This window comes from Chanos chanos, chromosome 3 (assembly GCF_902362185.1).
Source record: "Chanos chanos chromosome 3, fChaCha1.1, whole genome shotgun sequence".
Lineage (NCBI taxonomy): Eukaryota > Metazoa > Chordata > Actinopteri > Gonorynchiformes > Chanidae > Chanos > Chanos chanos.
Window position 1 is genome coordinate 43404637 of NC_044497.1, and position 23139 is coordinate 43427775.

General features: G+C 39.4%; 1 protein-coding gene across 1 annotated transcript in view; it reads left to right on the plus strand.

The window, feature by feature from the left end:
* The first annotated feature begins 1398 nt into the window (after positions 1-1398).
* The window catches only part of jak2a (Janus kinase 2a), a 41170-nt gene continuing 19429 nt past the window's right edge, over positions 1399-23139 (plus strand). The window contains exons 1-2 of the mRNA XM_030767369.1: positions 1399-1662; positions 16754-17000. Of these exons, the coding sequence (XP_030623229.1) occupies positions 16778-17000 (223 nt within the window). The 5' untranslated portion in view covers positions 1399-1662; positions 16754-16777. The remainder of the gene's footprint in view (positions 1663-16753; positions 17001-23139) is intronic.

Here is a 23139-nt window from a genome sequence, read left to right on the forward strand (position 1 = left end):
GCCACTCTCATTATGACAGAGCTGTTCTGAAATCAGCACCATTTTCTGTGTAAAATTTAAAAGTCTGTCAGTCAGACAGTTGTTGAATGTGACTGAGGTTAAATCATATTATTTTATATTTAATGCTTTTTTAAAAAAATAGCTATGGCTTAATTAATTGAAATAAATATGTGCAAATCCTAACCAAAACTCTCCCGAATGTGCTAAAATGCCTATAGGGGGCAGCAGAGGGAAAGAGAGAGAAATGTACAGAAACAAGAAGAAAAGGAGATTCAGCAGTAACAATTTGGGGAGTTTCAATACCAGTTGGGGGGGCGAATTAGCAGTAGGCCTACTTCCACCAGAAAGAACAGTGTCAGCTAACCCCGTAATAAAAAATGCTGCTTCCTTATGTTTCATGTATGAAAATGCTGCTTTCATGTTTGTTTTGACAATCGCGTTCAAAACGTGGTGACATGCTTGAAATTCAGAATTTTTCTGTGAATCATCTTTACAGAAGTTAAATACCACTACAATGTCCAGTCTAAACAAAGTGTTATTTAAAACTGAATTTGTAATAGTATGGAACTTCCAGTAATGACCACATACATACACTCCCACACATGCATGTGTGTGTGTGTGTGTGTGTGTTTGTACACATACGCAAGCAATAGTCTCTATCCATTAAATAACCTTTTGTCATTCGCTAATTAGCAGTACTATTGGGTGTTACAGTTTATTGGTACAGTTTTACGCAAAAGTTGTATCCGTATATGCAAAAGTGTAACTATCAATAACATTTCACACATCAAATCTACCTACGTGTAGATTTTCGCGACGACGAATGACCATGTCTGGATTTGTTGCTTTCCCACTTTGTCTTAATATCAAAAGAGAAACATGAAACGGCGTAGTCGTTATGCACAGAGGGATCAACAAGGTATTCTTAAAGTAATGTTATTCTAGTTAGTATGGGTGGAGGCTAATACAGCTTTTAGAATTTTGCAGACAGAATTTTTCTCTTTTGTCGGTTAAAAATAAAGTGTATTTAGCAAACGGATAATGAATAGCCACCTGTTATAACAAAATGTAATACTGAACGACGATAGTAATGTAAAGCATGTGACTTATGACCTTTAAACCAAATCTAATTTGTAACTGTGCAAGCTTTTCTTTCAATCCATATTGCAATACGTTCGAATTCATTTTTCGAGTGATATTCATAAACGTTGATTAGTTTGGAACGGCATACAGCTACACATGTTCTACATATCTATTTCTGACCTGCTGCAGTCTCCACCCATCAACTAACTTCTATTGCACTGCGAGCACTGTGGTGGCGTGGTCTCGTATGACATGATATATCTATCCACTTAGGTTGAGCCAGGGTAGTGGTGCTGTAGGTACATTGTCGGTTCTCAATGTTTACTTTTAGTTACGTCCTATTGTCTGTGATAATGAGGCTGAAAGCAGACATGCTGTGAGTTTGCTCATCCTACGTAAGGCCGAAAGAAACAATCGGTAGTTTGTCTAGAGAAAGGAAAGAACTGGCTGAAGGGAACGTTGAAGTGTGGAACTGCCAAGAAAATTCACTGCGAAGTGAGCTAGGCAGCTAACCGTACTGCCAGGGCTGGCCTGAAGGATTTCATTCAGACATCAAGAGCTGAGCCGAACTGCAACCAGGTAACACAGCTTTAACCAAGACATATTTACCACACATTGCTCTACTCCATAGTAAACATTTATGATGTTATATAAGTTAACTAAAAGATTACTGAAATTGTCCAGCGCTGGACAGCTGACTGAATGTTAACTAGCTCGTCCGTAAATTGAAATGAATTAGCCGGTGACTCAGGATCGCTGTTTTTATATATGAATGTCATAGGTTATCTAATATCTTAACATTATATCATTTAGTAGCGCAGGTTATTTAAAAAGTAGATGGCTAGTTGCCCATATATGCTAACCTTGCCAAAGATTTATAGAAGAGCAGCAAATTCTTAGGACAATATCGCGTACATTGAGTGATGCTGAACCTGACTTGAAGTTGACATTGTTATGAAAATATCTCTATTCATCAGTTTAAGTATTCCGGACACTAAGTTGCCGTGTTGATAGTGAGCTATTGCTATAGCTAGCCGTCTTGGCATTATCTGACAATGTATAATTGACTAGCTGCAGTTCTTCCACATGCACAGTCAAGAGACAAACAAATGTGGTAAGTTTGATCGTTAAGTTTGTAGTTCCACAAAACAGAGGCAACCTGTGTCAGTGATGTTTGCTGACTTTTTTCTTGAGGTGAAGTAAAGAAAAAGTTACGCTGCTGAATTTGAGAAATTTCTCTGCCGAAACTGACTGGGTCGGTTGGGTGTACATTCCAGTTCGGAGCAGTGTAGTGCATCGTTTTCTGTTGGAGTCCCTGACTTATCATTTTTATATTTATTAGTCAGTATCAGAGTGCCACATGGGGTTAAAACGTTATTGGAGCAGGCATTTTATGAGTGTTTCGTCGCTGCGATGTGACGAATTCAGACGTTTCGAGCGTTTGTAACCAGAGAAAGAAGAGATTAGCATGTTTCGATTTCAACTCGACAATTCAGCGATTGATAGAAACTATACCACCTGCACAGGTGCGCAGTCATAGCAAAAAGTTAACTTAGAAGTTACATAGTGTGATTTGTTTTGAGTCGAATATGGAAGGACAAATTAATCGATCTGTGTCGGACAGGATTAATTGTGTGCAGCAGTAGAATTAGCTAAATGTCAAGGCGACTTTCGCATTTTTCTTAGTATTATGGTAATATTACCAACCCTCCTTGCGTCAAAACGGACACCATTTTGTTAGATATAGCATTACCAACATAAACCGTAGGTTTTCTTCAGACCAAGTGGAAACAGTGGGTTAGCTCTTCCTTTCAGCTTTTCCCCACGGGCATTTCGGCTACTGCAGCTCTTGCAACAGAATTAAGTTACGGGAAACCCTTCCAAGTTTCAGTTTTTATTTGACCGGGAATAGAGGGTGTGGATACGGGGCTTTCCGTTCACTTCTTTTGCTAGACTGAACTTGGCGATATAAATACAACACCACCCCGTCAAGCTGCCAGAACTCTTTAGTACGAGAAAGTCAAATAGAATGCAGACAAGAATGTTTCTTGCCGTTTGATTTAGGGAAATGCAGTGTCTAGCATTTGTTCAGTTCTGATTTCATTGCCATACTTTCAGTGTGGTTGCATTTACATTCTCCGGGTTATACTATTTAGCTGATTTTTTACTTTGCTTTCATTTGCATTGTTAAAGTTTAACTTTGGCTGGTAAATCCCCCTTTATGACATAAATATACAATTGAATTTAGTAGTATGGGTTAATGTGAATGTTTCATTCATTCTTATCCATTCATATTTAGCATACAAGCTCTGCAATTATACCTTCAATTATACCTTCAGAACTGGACTTTCATGTTGGTTTTCATACCAGTTAATTGTTTGATGCTTTGATGCTGACTCTGGAATGGGAAAGCCTGACTGGTTGATTTGTGTAAGACAAAGGCAGAAAATGGAAGTTCACCGGGCCAGAACAAACAGTCATGCATAAGACCTGGTATGTCTGAATCTACCTCAGACTACTGTCCCCTTATATGTAATAATAATAATAATAATAATAATAATAATAATAATAATAACAGTTTTACAACATCCCTAGAATTGCTTGGTAGCTTTTAATAAAACTTGATTCTCTCATATAGGCGTATGCAATAATTATGCCTCATAGGATCATGCTTTAGGATGAGTATGGCGAGGCAGGGAGGGAAAGAGTAAGGTTAGTAGACGAGTGCACTGAGGATGGATCTGTAGGTCTGGACAGTTGAATTATCAGCTGAGTTCTGAAAGGATGATGAGGAGACCCAATGTGAGGGTCGAGATTTTTCCAGAAACGGAGAGCCATACAGCTTAAAGCTTGCACGACAGTGCAGTAGTCTTGAAGGAGTTTGATGAGATAGGAGGCACAAGTCAATGAAGGGTTTTGACAATGAGGAGTGAAATCTGGAAGCCAGCAGGAGATTTATGAGGAGTCAGTATAGATTTATGAGGGTATTGATGATGAGGTCCTGCAGTGAAGGGCGGGGGAAGAAAAGGGTGACAGAATTTGTGTCAGCCTCAATTTATTGAAGGATTTGGTGGGGATGCCAGGAGGAGCAGAGAGTGTAGTAATCAAGGCTGGAGGTCACCCAGGCCCTAAATCAGACTTTTCAGTGTTGGATTGGGATGGTGAAGGGTAGAGTCAATGTAGCCTGTGTTCTGGAGGTTACAGCAGGGGAAGAGAACTATCATTTTCATCTTAAGGTCTTGTTAAGGTCTTCACATTTAGAGAGTGTGCAAATTGAAACAATGAGAGAGAAAAAAATGTTATGATTAAATTTGAGGTGGTTTTGTGTCAGGCGCTTTTTAGTTGCTTGGAAGCGGGTCGAGACTTAAAAGGGAGGTGATGTGGTAGATGTGGTTTTGTGGAGATGCTGAGTTGCGTGTCATCAGTGCAGTCGTGGGTCTTGATGCTGCAGCGTCTCCTCCTCTGGCTCGGGACGAGGAGGTAGATTATGAAGTGGGATAGAGCCTACACTGAGTGCAGGATGCTGGTCAGTGAGTTTACTGAATAACCTACCTTTATTTCATTGGCAGTAAATGTCTTTGACATTGGAACTGTGATACTGAGCTATTGGAGTTGATGTCACCAGTGCTACTAACCAAATGAAAAAAAAAAGGGGGGGGGAGGGGGGACGTGCTGACATGACTACAGTCTATAACTCTCTTACAGCTGTATTGTTTGAGGGAATGCATCCACATGCCATGTCCAAAGGAACCGCGAAACGTTTCCTTAAACTTTTCTCTTAAACCTATGTTAGCATTTTGCTTCCCAACGTTGTCTCCGCATGTGGATAGCAGGGATTGGGAATGCTACTTTGTGGTTCATGGTGAAACGGTAGAGTTTGAAGCAGGATCACACTATTTCTAAGAAAATGAATTACCTCCAAAACATATTTTTCCGCGGGAATGCACCTGGTTTGTTCACGCATATATTGGTCGATATTTTAATAGGATTGCCTTTCACAAAATAAACATACATCTCCGGGATGAATATAGCAAAGACGACATGAATGTAGCATGTAAATAAATATATCGTATAATATATATTTATAATGTTTATAAGTATATACTTTTTTAGGAAAATGTATGCATCTGTTGTCAGTACATTTGTATCCCCCTTCCTCAAAACTACATTAGCAATGCCCACAAGCTGGCTGCAAGCAACAGCTACAGAGTCACACTGCGACTCGGCCACAGAAAGTGGCTGCTGGTGTGAGCGCAAGGTAATTAAGTAACATTTTTCTTTGGAAATGCACTTATGAACAAGAATTGAAGTTTCATGTTACCTGTTTTTTTGTTTTTTTTCACGCTACTCCTAATTTTACTCTAGTCATGTGATACAAAGCATTTGGGGTCTTCAGACTTAAGGTGTGTAGGAGTGATTACCCAAAGAGCAGAGATTTACAGAAATCACATGAATTTCAGTCTATGTTGACTGTGTCAATTCAATTAGGCTAAATTGCATGTCACGTGTAAGCCAGTTAAGTGATGTTAATGTACCTGATGGCTGTTAGTGTAGATCAGCTCTTTATAATCAGTGTCAATTCAGTAAAATATCACTGCCTTAGGAGTGTTTATGGATGGTCTGAGACTTGATACATTTTATCAATTACAATGTCTAGTTATTTTATATTTAAATATGCAAATATGTAGAAAACTTAGTTTAGTTTAGAATGATACATTTAGAATGCACTTTGTAGATTGAAGAGCGATTGTTATCCAGAGTGTGTTTATTGTGTGAAATGTATTATAGAGAGAATCAATCATAAGTATCAGCTTTTGAGACTGTCTTGCGAAAAACAGAACGTAGGAGTGACCTTTGTAACTTTCTGAGGGCTGGTCACATTCAGTGATAATTCAGTTTTTAGTTTTACTTTGGGAATTACAGGCTTCATTTACATGCCCAGACACTGACGAAGGAATTCAAACTTTCACAGCTTGTTCTCTGCAAAGGTCAGTTACTTACTTCCTCCATGAAAGAACAAGTCATTTGGAGAAGGAAGAGAGAAACAGGAGTGAAAGAGAAGGATAGGAGACTAAAGAAGAGGGATGGAACTAAACATAGAAAGTAGGAGAACAGGAGAGCTATCTGGTGTATTTATATATTTAGAGTTGTGGTGTACACAGCCTCAATCTTGACTGGCTTAATAAGGGTGTAACTCTTAGCTAATGTAATAAAGGTGTTATAACGCAGTGTCTTTACACAGTCATTAGTACAGAGACCACATTCTGAACCCGTCTGGGATCTGGCAGTATCATTATGACAGAATATTGGCAGAGCTTGTAGCTACTCATAATGTAATAACTGCACATAATGTAATACTTTATTACGTTATATACCAGTTACTACTTTATAAAGTTAGGGTTAAGGTTAATCCTAACCCTAACCTTATGCAATCAACATTTTTATTACATTATGGGCATATTATTACACTTTGTGCAGTTATTACTTTATGAGTTGCTACAGAGCTGGACAGATCGTAAGCAGAGTGAGGTTTATCATGCTGATTGCTGATTGGATTATCAAAGCTTTCATCCACTGAAATGCACCTATCAGATGCCCTGATACAAAACAGCCTTGACTATAACATGTTAGTTATTATGTATGCCTGTTCACTTAGCATTACGCAGAGATCTGTAAGTCAAGGCAAACGTATGTCTGTTTGTCAAAAGCTGAAGTGTGCTGAATAGAATTAAAGTGAAGCAGTGAGTACCTGTTAATGGATAATTTAATACCTAATAAATAATACTGACTACACAACAGAAACAAATACGGTATAATAAGCAATACTGAATAGTAAAGAAAAGCCCTTTACCAGTGAGTACCTGTTAATGAATAATTTAATACCTAATAAATAATACTGACTACAAAACAGAAACAAATACAGTATAATAAGCAGTACTGAATAATAGAGAAAAGCCCTTTACAGGTGAATTTGTGGGTTTGATCCCTGTGTCAGTAAAATGAGTACAAATAGCAAACTAACAAGAGCTAAACAATTGCTTGGAGGACAGAACATTATGTGTTACACAGATTACTTAAATTACTCATCCTGTTGCATTTCTTCTATAGTAATCTAGTGTAATCTTTAACACTCAAATACTGAATTTCTTTTGTCTGATAAAGTGGATGTGCTCCTGATTGCACTCCTTAAACAAAGCCCTGTTCTCTGAACATGTGGGAACTATTTGTTAATTTATACATTTATTACAGTCATTTCTCTGAAAGTATGAAATCCCCAATGGTAAACAATTTCTTTCCAAATTATCATCACGTCACTGTAATCTAGCATTTTGCTGCGATATTCAGCACAGGATAGTACATATCATCACGGGGACTCTCTGACCCACTTTTAACTCACTCTGTTATTTTCCTTTAACTAACTTGCTCACGTATCTAGTCTGATAATGAACACAGCGGTTGCACTTAAGCGACAGTCAGCTCCTCAGTAGTTATTTGCTTGGGTTTTGTTCTCTGTCTGTATTGGACGTCACCTTAGATTGAAGCCTCTGCAAAATGAATAAAGGTAACTGTAAATGTAATCAAGGTAGTTTGGTCAAATCGACTGTGATGATTATTGCCTCCACACGCTCCAATTGTAAGTTTTCATTCAAAAAAAAAATGTGCGAAACTTAACGATGCTTTGCTTCGTGACAGTTTGTCTCCGCCATCTGTTTATTTCCCTCCTGTTGTAGATTGTTCAGACTTCACTCAACAGGATCTGGTTTACTGAAAACATATCTAGCACTTGACGCTACTGTTAGATCACATTTCATGTGGATGTTTCGTGTTGAACAGTACATGTTCAAAGCTAGATTTTAAAAACCACCCTGCGTCATATTGAGGTCAGATTGGAGAGCCGACCCTTTGAAAAAAAAAGAAGATCAAAGAAATGCAGAAGAATCAGGCGACAGTAAGGCGACCTTTCATTTCAGTCTGAAAAAATGCATCGTTATGCATTTATGGATAGTTTTGGGTATGGAAAATGTCTGATCTGTGACGAGCTTATTGCTTTATTCCAAAAACACAGTGAATTTGTTTCAACGTGTGTATATATATACATTTTAATTATAAATGTTATAAATTAATTTATAAATAATATAACTTGAAAAAATTGCAGTCACACGTCAAATCAGTGAAATAGATAAACAGATAAATTATCTTTGTTTTTTTTTGGTTTTCTTAGCCCAAATGTTCTTGGGCTCTGGGTTCTTGGGTTCTGCCAAATCCATTTACCGTCATTAAAAAAAAACCCAAAAGCAAAACAATGTTATCTGAGGCACCCTGACAGTGTATGGAGGAAAGAACAACACTGGGTTATAAATCTGTGTGTCTGAAGCATGAAGCAAAAAGATTGAACTTGTGAACATATTGCAAGTGAAATCCAATAGTTATTTGGCATAGCAATTATAAGTAATCATAACAAACCCCCAGCTGTGAGTGTAGCTTCACATATTCTAAAAGTGATCAATACTAGTAGTTATTTAGGGATCTCTCAGTGTTCACTGGAGTGCAATGTAGCTATGTAGTCTCCTGCCTGTCACTCACACAGAGTACACAGAAAGACTTGAGGACAATTGGCTTGCTCCACATGTGTCAGGGTACTGCAGTGCCGCACTTTAAAACACACATAGTGCACAAGCAGGTGCTGTCCACTATTTCATGTATTGTGTGTTGTGAGTGGGAGTGTACAGTGTTGGAGGTCCTATGATGTCCTACAGTTGTAGCAGAACCAGAGCCTAAAGTGTGTCATATTCATAGCTGTGAGCGCCCCGGTCGTTTGTCATGTGGTGAATACGCCGCGGTTTCCTCTCTCTTGTTGTAGATGCATAACGAATAGTAGTCACCTGTAGTTGTTGTTGTTGTTGCACAAACACAGCGTGAAGTGTATATATTTGCGGCATATACAGTCAAAAAGACCCTGCTGCTTCTGTTGCAGTTGTAGTTGAACAGTTTATTGCAGTCAGAAGTCTCCATATGTCTCTATATAATTCCAGTACCTTACTGGCACAGAGGATCCCTCCTGTGCCTCCGGAGATGAGACCAGGTTCAGGGTAGACACAGAGTACCAACACGTGTAGTGCCCTCTTAAGACATGGTTACTACATAGCTTACATCTTTTTTGTAGTAAAAACCTCATAAATGCGCCAGTCTCGATCCCAGCCAAGTAAGAATCCGACCCCTTAACAAAGTTATCTTCTCTGAGTCCATGCAGATGTAGCAAGTGTCTGTTTATCAGGTTGTATGAATAGCAACAGTGTAAGTACCTTTTTTCCCTATGCAGTTACTATTTTAGCTGTAGTTATCTCTGGTGGTTTGAAATGTAATTACTCTGTTATAGTTTTTCCTCATGCAAGTTGTAATAATATTATTTATACATAGACTATGTTCACTGGTAGTTTTGTAATTACTGTACCTGTTGTGTAAATAATAATCTGTAATGTGTAATGTTCTTTTTTATTTGGTGTAGTTGTTTAGATACTGTGAAAATGCCCTGTTTTCCCATGGTTTTGTAATATGCGTCCGTAAAGGAGGGTGTGTGTGTGTATGTCTGTGTCTGTGTGTGTGTATGCGCATGCTGCCTGGCAGTGCTTGTGTTGCAGTGTTTTGTGGTGTGCTGGTCTGTGTTGGTTATGGTCTGTTGTTAGTGATAATGTGAGTCCATCAGTGCTTCACGCCAGAGATAAACTGGGAACAGCTCACTACCATGTCTGTGCACACACTGATAAGCACTCCAAAAGTAAATGGAGAGAGAGAGAGCATGTGAGTATGCGTGTTTGTATATGTCTGTTTGTGTGTTTATCGAGTCCTTCGGTGCGAAATAAACAGAGTGAAAGTGTGCTTGACAAAGTGGGTTTTTTAATTTGTTAAAGAGCAACTAACAGAAGGGGGGGGGTTTGCCTAATGTTTGCATGTGAAAGCAAATGTAGGTAAATGTAACTAAACAGTTTAAGAGGTGTGTGTGTGTGTGTGTGTGTATTGTGGTGCGTGGATGAGCAATAGAAAGGAAAGATTCAGGGGGTTTGGGGAAATTTCAGGGAGAACCCCCTGTGTGTTTTTGACTGTTGATCAGAGAATATGAAAATGGGTTTAGGACTCAGAAACAGCGATAGGCCGGTGACATCGCTAACTTAAAAAGAAAAAAAAAACTCTTCATAGGCTCTGTTCACCTCTGTCAGTCAGCATGCTCTGCTCTGAGCCCCAGGCTGGGCTTACCTCACATTTCCCACTGCTGTTTGAACGATCATAGACGTGGGGCAAAGACACATGAACTGCTAATGTCTGAATCTTTTTTAGTGAACAGCATAGGGCTGCAGTGATTAGTCAACACAATCAATTAACTGATTCAGATAAATTTATTGAGTTGATGTTTTTAATCGACTTATCAGTGGTTTGTTTGGTTGGTTGGTCGGTGGTTTTTCTCTCTGTGTGTGTGAATGTGTGTGTGTGTTTGTGTGTGTCTGTGTGTTTGTTTGTGTTGGGAGGAGGGATGGTCCCATACTAATGCATGTCTTTAAAACGCTGACCGATTTCACACTGTTTATGTAACTCTGTTAGGTATTATCCACTTTGATTTAAATGCATGTGGAAATGGTGAAATTGCAAGTGCAACACTGAAATCTAACACAAACCTCAGTGGGTTCTTTTCTGAATTGGATCACTAATGCTAAGTTGTTAAGAATAGATGCCCTCAATATTTTTTTTTTGGACTTTCTTTTGGGCATTTTGGTTTGGATTTGTATAGTTCACGTTTTTGCCTTGGAGCAGACCATTGCTGTTTGGCACCTTAAAGTATAATTATAGTTTCCTGCACATCCTGCACTTTACTAACAGGCTGCTATTGTTAGCGTCCTCTTTTCAAGATCCCTCTAGTGGAGTGGAGTTATCATTTCATGGGAGAGAATAAAATTGAGCTAAAACTTTCATGTGTCTATAATTGCATTATTTAGATGAAATTCATCAGTTAGGTTAATTGATAAAATAGCCCTAGAGCAGTATGCACTCTATTGACAGTTGTTGTAACTGCTTTTCAACTGGACACATGCAGTGGAAAGCAGTTAAAGGTGTAGAGAAATATCGAACGGTAGCAGGCAAAGCCTCCCTCTCCCTCTCTTTTTTTTTTTGTCTGTCCGTTTATCCTTGATCTTCCTGATCGTTACTTTTTGACACCATATTTGTTTGTGTAATTTAATCTGTTTGAGAAATAATGTCAGTGAGGCTAGGATCTGCCAAAGTAGCCTTTAGATTGCTGTTGCAAGGCAAAGGGAGAATGCAGCGTCACTGTTCCAGTGTTTTGTCGTTATAATTCAACATGGAGTTTTATAAAATTATGAGAATTTAGAACAGTTTATTAGCCAGTATAATAGTAGTAACCTGTATGTTTTTTTCGTATAGTTACATGAAATTTATGTTACAGTTTTATTTTTAAAAAAAAACATTGAACTTCCTAAATTATATTTTTGAATTAGAGTTTGGATCAGAAATAACAGAATGATTTATGGGCTTTGAATGCAGTCATAATGCAGTCACTCTAGACATCTTTATTAGCTGAAGAAGTCATTTTGTGCCCTTTACTCAATTCCTCGAATGTTTTTCATTGAAATGAGCTTTATATTAAGCTTTATATATATATTAAGAATCAGTTTCTTACACGTACGCACACACATACTAAACTAATCTGTGGCCACGACAATATCTGATAAGAAATAAAAACCCGAAGGCTGTTTGTGACACAAACTCACTCACCTCTCTCTCATACACACACACACACACATACACACTCACACACACACGCAAACTTTTTCACATCCTGTTTCTACAGTCGACAGGAACACCACATAAGCCTCAGTGACCAACTGAAGTGCAACAACAGAGTTGACGCAATGCATGTAAGACTGCCAGGGTGTAAGCATACACGCACACGTGCCTCTGTGTGTGTGTGTGTGTACACGCAAACATGCGCTTAAACTGTGTTGTTGTATCTTGGCTGAAGATACAGCAGGTTAAATCAGTTCTGTTCTGAGAGACAGGTTCTGTTCACTCTCAATTTTTTTTTTTACCTCTTTTTTAATTTGTGACTGGAAAATGTATATGAGAATTCAGGCTGTGTGTTAAACTGTCTGAAATGGAGGATCTTGAACTGTTTACAGTGTTTGTCTGCAGAAGAATGCCTGGAAATACCCAGGTAATGCACAGACTTTCATTACTCTAAACTCTGTATGTGCGCATGTGAGAGTTTCTTTGAAAAATGCTTGATATATATTTAATATTTGTGCATAGTGTATTGTGTGTCAGATGGCCAGGAGATTGTGGTGTTTACATTGGTGTATTAATGTTTAGGACTAGGTGCATACAGTGTTAAACAACTCCTGAACAGTCAGTACCGTTGTGGAGTGTGGTAGTGTTGATCTGAAGCACTGTGATGCATGTATTGAGGATACGATGTTTGGAACAGTTTTGTACTGTTGCCCTCCACATGCTGGGAAAAACCTTGGTAGGTCATGTAGCTTCTTAGCATGTGTTTTGTAGGGGTCCAAAAGCATTTACTTTAGCTGTTTTGTCTTGGTTTGTGTGTCTGCGTGCGTGCGTACGTGTGTCTGTGTGTGTGTGTGTGCGCGTGCATGCGTGTGTATGGGTGTGTGCTTGTGTCTTTTTATAATTGCTCAATTCTGAATTTAACTTCAACAGTCCTCAGAAACTGAGTCATATTAATTGTTGCTTGAGTGCAGTGGAACATGCAAACTGTGTAAGAGCGTGTTTTGTCCCTTAACTCTTTTATGTGAGTGTGTATGCCTTTGTTTATATGTATATGAATGCGTGGGTGGGTGTGTGCGTGTTGTTCTCGTAAATTTAGTCATAGCGAACATGTTCGTTTGATGCGTTGAAATGTGTTTATGCGTAGTTTTGCAACTTTTAGTTGAAGTGGTGGTCCTGGGTACTTGTCCAGAGTTTATGTTACTTTTGATCATATATCTATGAATGTGTGTGTGTGTGGGGGGGGGGGGTTTGGCTCATCACTGTGGTGTATTTATGCATTTTATTTTTTGTTTCTGTGTGTGGTGTGTGTTTCTGTCTGTGTTTCCGTTGTCAGAGTTTTTATATATTTAATTGTTTGTTTGGGTATTGCTACTGTATTTAATCCAGTTTATCCGTTTGTGAGTGCTGTTTGCTGTGGTTCTGTGTTTGTGTGACATTTAGGTATGTCTCACATCTACTGCAAATTCATCTAGGCCTATAGGGACGTGACCAGTAAATTCTCACAGACAGACCGTCAGTGGAGAGGGCACCTTCTACCCTCCCTCTTTCTGCTTCACTTCTTTTCTCTTGTATCAGACCTCGTCATTTCTCTGCCTCTCTCTCTTTCTATCAGTCGTTCATACATTTGCTTCCTCTGTCTTTTAGTGTCATCCCCTCACCCAGTCGCTCTCTGCACTGTCCCATCCCTCTCTTTGTATTCTCTGCAGTTTTGCATCTCTCTCTCTCTCTCTCTCTCTCCCTCTCTTTGTACTCTCTGCAGTTTTGCATCTCTCTCTCTCTCTATCTCTCTTTCTCACACACATACACACACACACACACACACACACACACACACACATGCACACACTCACTCACTGTCATGATCAGTGCGTATGGCAGCCACACAACACATGGGGTTCATTTTACTGAAATCAGATTTGCAGAAACAGAGAAAAGCTGTCACATTTCCAGACACATTCATTTTAGCCCAGCTGGTCACAGTATGAGTGATTCATATTTCGGAGGACTGCGTAAAGACTGTGTGGAATGAAACAAACCGCACAGAATTTAACAAGGCTGAACTTCTATTACTGTTGCGTAACTACTGGCACAAACTGTGTGTTAAGACACTCCTGTAGAAATGACCTTTTGTTGGTTAACGATCACTGAAGTTATAAGATTGGCACTTGGTTTCAGTCTGTGGTTTTTAACTTTGTACAGATAGCAGGATGTGTTGTTCTGTCTTCTTGGCTTCAACTGAGTTTGTCATTTTTCTTTTTTTTTCTTTTTTTTTTTTGAAAGAGGATGGCAAACTTTGGGATGATTTTGGGAGAGGTATTCTCAGAAGCGAATGCCTTTTATATGAACTTTTTGGTGTGGTTATACACTGGTTACCGTGGTACTGTTAGTGCGGTTACGTGCCACAGTTTTTCATAACTGGAGGAAACTGTACTGTGAGAAAAATGTCTGATTGTGTTTTAGGGTGTGTTTGATTCCTTTTTTTTTCTGTTGTCCTCATATGAGATCTGTTAGAACTAAGTCTGGTCACGAATACAACAGTTCAGGACAGGGTATAGAAGCATAGAGTTGGTGTCAAATGCTGAACACACAGCATTTACGTAAATGTGTGTGAGTGTGTGTGTGTGTGTGTGTGTTTAATACCTATCCCTTATGTGTTTGCTTAATACCATGTGATGCCCAAAGCATAAAGTACTAACTTTTATGAACTTGTATTGATTGTAACCTGTACATTACATTTCCCTGTTCAGATAATCCATTAATATTGAATCAGTGAACCCAGCTGGCTTTTTCTTACATTGCATTCAATGCTTACATTAGCAGGCTTGGTTTTCCCTCATTGAAAAGATAATTAGCTCAAACTCTCCTCAGATGGGATTTTCTGCAGTGTTGTGATTACTGCAGAGATTCCATTGCCCTTAGATGTTTGTCATTCTAACTGAAGACGGCCTGATCTACGTCATATAGAATTGTAGAAATGTCATAGTTTAGAAGTTGTTTTCCAGAGTTAACATAGACAGCAGTCCAGAAGTTTAGGGCAGGGATGTAGGTTGAAGATGAAGAGGTTATGTCAGTGATTTATAAGGTCTACGTTAGTTTATGGTACTCAACTGTGTGCGTGCCAGAGCCTGATAACGTTATTGCTGAAATGCTTCAGCGAGAGACTGTGGTATTGCCTTTCGGTCGTGCCATAACTTGGACATGACAGACGTGTGTGTGTGTGTGTCTCACAGCTCTGCGGCTGACTGCAGACAGGTTAAGAAAAGCTCCCACGCGTGGTGAATCATCAACCAGCTGATGATCTCTGAAATATTTGTATGATTTGAACAGCTGTCGCTATCTCAGAAATATCATGTGGAAATTTACCAGTACCTTAGACAGTTCTGGTTTTATCTGAGGGCCACTCGTTTTATTAGTCAGGTTTCGACCTGTATGCAGGAATGCCTTTGTCTCAACCCTTTGCTTTCCTCTCTCACATCTTCTTTCTCACTGGCAAACTGGTACTAACAGCAGTGCACTAACGGAAAAGTACCGAAGCCATGGTGACAGGACCTGCCTGTGCAGCTGTGAGGCTTTTTTTACAGTTCGTATTTTTGACACGCTGCTTGTTTAAAAATAGATGTACCTGAAAAGGGAAATGTGTGAAGTGTAATGTGTCGGTTTTGTTGTGACAAATGGTGTTTTTACCGTGTCAGAGGGTCAGAGAAAAGGCTAGTCTCTCCACAGCAACTTAAACTACTTAATAAAAAATATTACGTATGATCGGCTTATCAATGCTTATCGCTCAGCATCTTGAGTTTTTTCCCCTCTGTGTATTTTAACATGCTTTATTTCCATATGTTTATGTATGTTATAGCCCATTTTTCAGTATTTTAGAGAGAATGAGCAAGGGTCCAGTTGTTTTAAGGTTTTTGAGTTCTAGAACTGTGTTAAAACAATGGAATTGTCTGAGCTATTCAGATTCCATTCTAGAATCCTGTGATTGAAACAGAAGGTGTCGCATCCATTGTTGTTGTGTTGTGCTAGCTGATTTTGGAACGCTACATTTGCCCATACCCTTTACTTTTCCTTTTATGAATGAAGAATATGGAGACAGGAGTACATTTTCGTGCTGATGACCACATAATGTCCTCTGTGCTTTGTCTATAGTACATGAGCGAGCCATGTAAACCCTAACACAATGAAAGATGTTCCTCAGATTTAGAGAAGCCACAAAAGAGATCAGGCTTAGATCAGGTTTGGGCCAAAGATGGTAGGACCACAGTAGAATATGTTTTGTCAGTCATTCCATTTTTGTAAATGAAAGCTGGTTAACCATCAAATGTTCGCTGTATTTCCTTAAAAGGGCTGAAGTTTATTTTGGACCTCACTTGGCTGCAGTCTTTTAACAAGCTCAAGAACGTTTATTATTATTTATTATTTACATATTGTTATTAATTATTTTCTTTCTTGTTTATTTCAAAAAACATAAATCTTGTGTTTATGAAAAAACATCTGTCAAGGGCATGTAGCATAGACTGATCATCCACCTGTAACTCAGAGAGGGTGGATTAAAAACTATATCAGGTGACCAGAACCTGCACTAGCTTTTTTTTTTTTTTTTTTTTTTTTTTATTTCTTGCAGCAAACCAGGGACATTAACATCACAGTCACATTAACTAAGGCTAGTGTTACAAACTAGATGATTTTGTATAGTTGTTCTATTAACCTAATCATTTAGAAAGTGTCTTAAAACAGAACTGTGAGCTGAGATTGTACCACAGACAGATATCTCACCCTCTTCTTTCTTCCATCCTCTCCCTCTGTCCTTTCCCTCCCCTGATCTTTCTCTTTCTTTGTCCCTCTATCTCTCTGCCCCCACTCTTCCGCCCACCTGTAGGTTGATGTGTCTGGTTAGTTCTACATGGCCTTGACTGCTTTTATTGCCATGGAGACATCCATGTGTCCCAGTCCTGCTCATCAGAACGGAGAGGTCCTGGGGCCCAAACAGCCCCTCTCCGGCCCCCACGTCTTAAAGATCCGCCTGTACCATCACAGCCAGAGCACGGATGAGCCGCCCCCTCTCACCTACCCCTCTGGAGACTATGTCGCTGAGGAGCTCTGCATAGATGCTGCCAAAGAGTGTGGTGAGTGTACTTTCATACTTTCAAACGAGTGTAGTGTTTGTTCTTACAGAATAGCCTCACGTAGCACTCTTTCATAGCATACATGTCGATTTATATGCATTGGGCATATAGGGACATTTGCTATCTTTACATGGAGCATATTCCATTTATAAATATACAAACCCCATTATAAACCCATGGATCAGAATAGAATGCTCAAAACAAGATTGTTCAAAATGAAATTTTATTTAGAATGAGGGGGTGGTTTAAACCTTTGATAATCTGTTCATTAAATTAACCTCTTGAACCACAGGATCTTTCATTTTGCCTGCATCTTATTCTACCTTTTACTGTTTTATTCAGTTTGTAATTTTTACAGTTATATGAGTAGCTTAAACAGATCATGTGAATACATATAAAGAATACATTTTGAGCCTTAAATCAGAGAGAATTTAATATTGGATTGTAGGGGTAACGGTACACAAAAGTCATGGTTCAATACGTACCTTGGTTTTGAAGTGAAAAAAGACATGCAAAGCATGAAATTTCCTTTCATTTATTATGAATTTACTTGTGAACCTATAAACCTGTATAAACTTGTAAACAGTGGCAAACTGGCCATATTTTCCATAATCCATCTTCCAGAACCGCGACGCGAGACCGCGGACATTTGTATCGCGGTTTCGGTCTCGGTTTCAGAACCGTTACACCTTTATTGGATTCATGAGATACTCTGCACGTAAGTGCAGGAGCTGTGTCAGAATGAAAGCGAAGGAGTGTGTTTGAGAAAGAAAGTCAGATGAGCGTGTGGATAGTAAGGGTCACTGGCAGTTTTGGATGGTACACTTCACATGTTAGAGTGTGTCTGTTGTAATCCTAGCTTGTCTTCCCTCTAATCTGTTGTGTTCTCTCTGATCTTTCTAACCCTCCTCCCCTCCCCTTTTCCCACCATCCATCTCTCTGTTTCTTCTTGCCTTTACACGTAGTTTTGTCTCATACAGTTGGAGGTTCAGAAAGATAAAACGCACAGGACAATAAGGGTAGTGTACGGGTAAAAAAAATATAAACCAAACTCACGGCTCACTGTCGCCCCTGCACTTTCAACAAACATGTATAAAGCAGTTAAGCTGCACCAGGCCCAGTTTACCCCTAACAGCATCTGCCCCGAACTTGATCACCTCCTGCTGACTCCACCTGCCCTAAACTGTCACATGTGTTATCTCAGTGACTACTGGTCTTTTTTTTCATTGTTTATAGAGTGCTGTAGACCTAAACTACCTGAAGTAATGAAAATGACCTTTTGGAGGCCTAGAGGAAAACTGAAAAAAACAAAAGAAAACAAAAAACAAATAAACAAACAACCAAAAAAATTGGATTTGGTCCTTATCTGGCTAAGGCCGCGCTGGAAGTGACCCGCACTTCTCTCAAGACTTTAATTTGTCAGAAACAGGCTAGTTTTGCCTGGCTTCTGATTGAGGTCTGACTCCACAGTCTGACTGTAGAGTCTTCAGTTTGGATGAAAACAGAGGAAAGTCAGAAAGTCAGACCCTCGTCTGCACCATTTGCGCGCACGTTGTCATAGCAAGAGGATTTTGAGGGTTGAATCTCGATGGAACACTGCTTTACCTTCCTCCTGTACATCTGGGACAGCTAGATTTACAGTGGTTCTCAACTCCAGTCCTGGGGGCCCACTGTCCTGCACGTCTTTGTTTTAACTCTTCATTATCGCAGTCGATTGAGTTAATCAAGGGTTTGAGGATTAATTGATCTGTGGGGTCAGATGTTTCGGTCCTGAGTTAAAAGAAGAACATGCAGGACAGTGGGCCCCCAAGACTGGAGTTGAGAAACATTCAGCTAGAACACTAGCTTGCTGAGTCTGTCAGTATGAGTGCCGAGTCTGTGTTGATTTCTCAAGTTTGTGGATTTCTCTGAAAAAGTTAATTGAGAAAATAGAACATTTATTCGTTGGAATGATCTTTAAAAATGCTGCATAATGACTTAGAAGGAAATGAGTTTTATGTGTGGTTTTACCCCCCCTCCCTCCCCCCAACACTCTCTGACTCACATAATACGAAAATCTTGAGTCACTGTGGGAAAATGTCAACCCAAAGAACAAATGTTACGCATTGTATCTCCAAAATGTATGAATGTCTGATAAAGTCTAAGACTAGATTTGTACTGAGGTTTCACTGTACTCATGTATGCTGTCATAAAGGGGCTACACAGTCATTGGGGATGCCTGATAAAACATGGCACCCACACAGCAAATTTCCGAAGTTGTCATTTCCCATTGAGACATTGCAGAGTTAATCTTAGTGTTCTTTTACACCCATTGACAACTGCGCTGTTAAAACTAGGCTGCTCTTGTGAGTTGGGGCTGTTTTCAGTTTCCTTTTTCATTGCCTTGACTGATATGTGGAATGTATCAGCAGCGAAATGTATTTCTATAAACCACAATTGATTGAGCACTGATTTAAGAGTTATTTTAACACATCTTGAATGGATATCCATGCTGTGAATGGATTCTAGAAGTGTAAATATGACATAGAGATCTAATAAAAAGTTGTCCACTTAAATGTAGACTTAAAATTAAACATAAGTTCGGTAAAATCTTCTACTTTGTACTGTCTTTTCTTACCCTTATCCAGGGGGCACTAATGAAGTGTAAGGATGCTTTAGGTTTATTGAAAACTTTTGTAAGAAGAGAGTGTAGAGGGTGGCTAACAGATTGTGAATAGCAGCAGATATAGTGTAACAACATGTTAGGAATCCCTCATCAAATGTCCACTGAGTGCAGGTCCCACCTGAAGCGGGTGGTGAGTGTATGTCACTTATGAGAAATGGTTTTATAGTTATTAATAAGGATGAAGGAAGCACATTACAAAAAGGGAGAACGTTTGGAAGTTTACGGAATAGTTTTGTGCCCATTTTTATCATGGCTACTATTGCTTTATGTCCGTTTTATGCCAGTTATCATTCATAAACTGACCTCTCCACTCAGGGTTAGGGTTAGGGTTAGAGTGTCACTTGACACTTCTTTAAGTGACAAGGGAGAATGGACTGAGTGTATGGAACAGTGTAAGCCATAGGCCAGCATTATCTGAATATGAAAAATGAATTCTTGTGAGACAAAGCATTCTTTGTGCATGCTCATTAAATCTTAGTTACTTTCTTCATTAATTTAATTATAAAAAGCAGCTATGCTTTAACAGGGTGCTGATTAATACAAACTGTGAAATCTCTGTGAGTAAACATAATCATAAACCTGTAATTTGTGGAATGCTGTGGAAATATGAAAAACAAGCAAGAATCCTTAATTGTGTTTACACTTCATTTTAAGTGTAAGTGACTTTATAACTATTACTTTTGAGGTTACAGCGGATCTTACAACAAAGAACTTCTTTACTGTCTGGTTCACTCTTCAGACTAGTAACATATTAATGTGAAATTTGATGAATCCTGTCCTTGATTCATAATGTTGACAGCACTGTAAAGTAAATAAAAACTGACCAGTCCAGTTTTAAGGGAAGGACTCAATTTTTCACTTTTCACCATTCTGCTCTTGTCTGAAAATGATAGTCACAGTCAGGGAGTTGCTACAGTAGCCTGTCTCTATGGTTATGGAGAGCTAGGCTAAGTGCATGATTGTTGAACTGTATTGAATCTTTTCTCAGTTTATGAGCACTGCTATTTTTAAAGACTCTCTCTCTCTCTCTCTCTCTCTCTCTCTCTCTCTTTTTCCCCCCCTCTCTCTTTCTCTCACCCACTTGTCTGTGTCTATTTATGACAATGACACCATGATATAATTTATTTTGTACTTTAATCTTCCTGTACTTTGTGGTTCCTGTTCTGTTCTTTAACTGTATTGTATGTCTTCATCTTCCACTGTGTTACTGGTCTGCTTCTGCTGTCATGTGAGGATCACTGTGGGAGGGTGTCTCAAACACAGGACCAGACACACACCTCACAAAGGATGTCATTGGTTTTGTCTGCATGGTAAAGCTTGTGCAAATGCACATGCAGAATAATTCATTATTTCATTTCTCAGTCAGGGCCCAGTGTTACTGGTTGTGGGTGTGTGTTTGTATGTAAGATGGCGATGGGTGTTAATGGCATTACAGTGAACTCAACTCTTCGCATTTCCCCTTTCTCAAGAGCAAATGTTGTGTTTAATGATGAAACAATGGAGGGGGGGGGTTGTTGATTTTGGGTAGAGAAGGAAAATGAGCGTCCGTTTAAATCTACGCAGACACTTCTGAGTCGGACTATGAAGAGGTTAGGTGATCAATGGGCGCGCTGAGTAGAGCATCTCTTTTTCTCTTCTTTTGGTTCAGTAGTGCTTCATTTGATTACAGCGCTATGCAGTTCACAGCAGTGGGCTGGTTGAAATGGAAAAGAAATGAAACCGTGATTAATGCATCCTGCTCTGAAGATCATCTGAATGCTAATGATTTACAGTAGCGTAAATGATTTTGTCATCTAACTCTGTGAGATTCACACTTGTCTTTTTATTTACTCTCCTTTTTTGCACACCTCATTCTTGCTCTCTCTTTTATGTGTGTGTGTGTGTGTGTGTTTATGTGCATGCAATTTTTGCGAAAGGAAGAGTGTGGGTGGATAGGTGTGAAAAGGTTGAGGGGGTGGGGGAGGGAGGGGGGGGTGAGAGAATGCGAGAAAGAAGCAGAGAGAGTAAGAGAGAAAATGAGAAAGGGGGGAATGAGACAGAATGTTCTAGAGAGATAGAGAATGAGAGAGAAAGAGAAGTGTGTTTGAGTGTCATTCTCATTCTTATCACTGGCCACTACGTGATGCTGACGCACTTCCTGTCCACAGAGTTACCACTTCCTGTTTACCCATCCTTCACATACTTTTTCTCCTGTGTGTGTATGTGAGTGTGTGCGCATGCGCGTGAGTGTGTGCATACATATATTTACATGACATAATGATGTTCCACACAAAATACATCACTTTTCTCACAACATGAATTTTGAACCTGCGCAAGTAAGACCCCTTCTGTACGAAACCTCAAAAGTAAGCGTGTGTGTGTGTGTGTGTGTGTGTGTGTGTATGTGTGTGTGTGCCTGTGTATGCATGCACACCTTCATCTCTGTGACTATATGTATCTTTTTTTAGCTTTGTAGACTGTGCCACAGCTTAAACATCCTGCTCCCAGAACGGTTTTTTCTCTCATTCTGTCTCTGCCACCTCCTCCGCTCCTCCTGAACCTTCCACTACATCCCTTCTCAGTCTCTTCACTGTCACGTGTGCCCTTTTCCCCACGTCACCCACATTTTCTCATCTTTTCTCTCCCTCCTCTCTTCCTTAACCGTATCTCTCAACTTGGAATGATAATGAAAAAGATCATTCAGCTTTGATATTAATGCGTTGTCGGATGTTTTCTATCTGTTTGTGGGTTTCTGTTGAAACTCATGCGAGATAAGACTTGCATTGCAGGCCTGTGGATGTCAGGCTTGTGTGTGTGTGTGTGTGTGTGTGTGTGTGTGTGTGTGTGTGTGTGTGTGTGTGTGTGTGCATGTGTGTGTGTGTGTGTGTGTGTGTGTGTGTGTGTGCCAGTGAAACTCATAGTTTATCAATGACTCAGACTGGAGGTGAAGACCCACTTTACAACACAACAGCTGTAAATTCATAATGTCAGTTGACTGATAGCTTATCTTGCCACTCTCTCCCATGCTCTGTTTCTTTCTCTCCTTATGTCACTCTTTCAGTGTGTGCTCGGTCACATGTTGGTACTCGTGCATCCAAAGTTTTCTTAAACACTTAAAGACATTTTTAAAACTGAGCTGGAAGAGACACATAATGTGGGATAATACCCATTTGCTTTGAAGATAATCTGCATTTAAGTTTGTTTTTGATTTTGTATGACAGTGGTTGATGGGTATTTGCAGAAGGCTGTTCTTTTTTTTTCTCTCTTGAATGTGTGGCACTCTGGTTCAAACTCACCACATACTGTGTGAATTCAACCCTTTTCGTGTCAAATTCACTGGAAGCTAGTGTATTGTGTGTCAGAACTAACAGCTCTATACACACTCTTTAATGCTCCACAGCCCTCTCACAACGCAAACATATCACCTCTACACAGCACCCCATATATCCTTTACACAGCCAACAACTCTCAAGCAATGTAATCATTTATGCACAA